Source organism: Leuciscus leuciscus (genome assembly GCF_965113295.1).
Source record: "Leuciscus leuciscus genome assembly, chromosome: 5".
NCBI lineage: Eukaryota > Metazoa > Chordata > Actinopteri > Cypriniformes > Leuciscidae > Leuciscus > Leuciscus leuciscus.
The window spans coordinates 52,530,899-52,532,035 of NC_138729.1; the positions used below are offsets into that span (position 1 = coordinate 52,530,899).

General features: G+C 43.6%; 1 protein-coding gene across 1 annotated transcript in view; it reads left to right on the forward strand.

The window, feature by feature from the left end:
- The first annotated feature begins 508 nt into the window (after positions 1-508).
- Positions 509-1,137, forward strand: part of prdm12a (PR domain containing 12a) — a 9,057-nt gene continuing 8,428 nt past the window's right edge. Inside the window, exon 1 of the mRNA XM_082171286.1 lies at positions 509-723. Within this exon, the coding sequence (XP_082027412.1) occupies positions 513-723 (211 nt within the window). The 5' untranslated portion in view covers positions 509-512. The remainder of the gene's footprint in view (positions 724-1,137) is intronic.

The window sequence follows — 1,137 nt, forward strand, 5'->3', positions numbered from 1 at the left end:
TACTGGCACTGTACACACACACGCTATACACACGCTGTACTGGCACTGTACACACACACGCTAATTGTACACACACACGCTGTACTGGCACTGTACACACACACGCTATACACACACGACGCTGTACCTACTGGTGGCACTGTACACACACACACACACACACACTGTACTGGCACTGTATGAGTGTCATACAATATAGGCCTATATACAATATATGATCATTTGTTAAACACATTTTATTCATTGCCCACTTTAAACTTAAATTACTTGTGTTGTAAATAATATCATATTTATACAAAAAAATTGTAACTAGAGAAAGTGAGTGAAATCAAAATAATGTGTGTGTGTGTGTGTGTGTGTGTGTGTGTGTGTGTGTGTGTGGATGGGGGGGTCATTAATAACTAATTAGAGGCTCAGATCCACAGGCTCCTATAAGTGGCCCCGCTCCGGAGGGACCGCATCAGTTCCTCTTCTTTTTCTTCTTCTTGTTGTTGCTCCCCGCACCGGCACACATGGGTTCGGTTCTTCCCGCGGAGGCTCTCGCGCTCAAGGCCCGGTCCCGGTTCCGGTCTCAGCTGTGTGACATCATCACCTCGGACATCCTGCACAGTTTCCTGTACGGGCGATGGAGGAACGCGCTGGGGGAGAACCCGTTCGAGGAGCCGCAGAAGAGCCCGAGGACCGCGTTCACCGCAGAGGTTCTGGCGCAGTCCTTCACTGGAGGTACTTCACTTCAGCAGCATCGATTATTAAACTGTTATGCGTTCAATAATACTATAGTACAAAATCCTGTCGCTTTTTTATTTTATTAAAGCTTCAACCTGACAGACGTCAAACGATATTGCACTCTAAAACAAAATGCTGGGATGTTTCAACACAAATTTTGGTCAAATATGGACAAACTCAACCGTTGGGTTAAAAATGTAATTACAAAAGTTAAAAAAGCTTGTCCATGTTTGATCCAAATTTGGGTTGAAACATCCCAGCATTTTGTAGAGTGTGATGATGAAGTCTCGGCAAACACGGAACGGATAAAAAAAAACGTTCTTTTTAAGTTATTTTTTGTAACCAAAAACTAACATTGCAGCGAGATTTGTTTTTAATAACCGAACGAGAACACAAAACGTCCTCTGATGG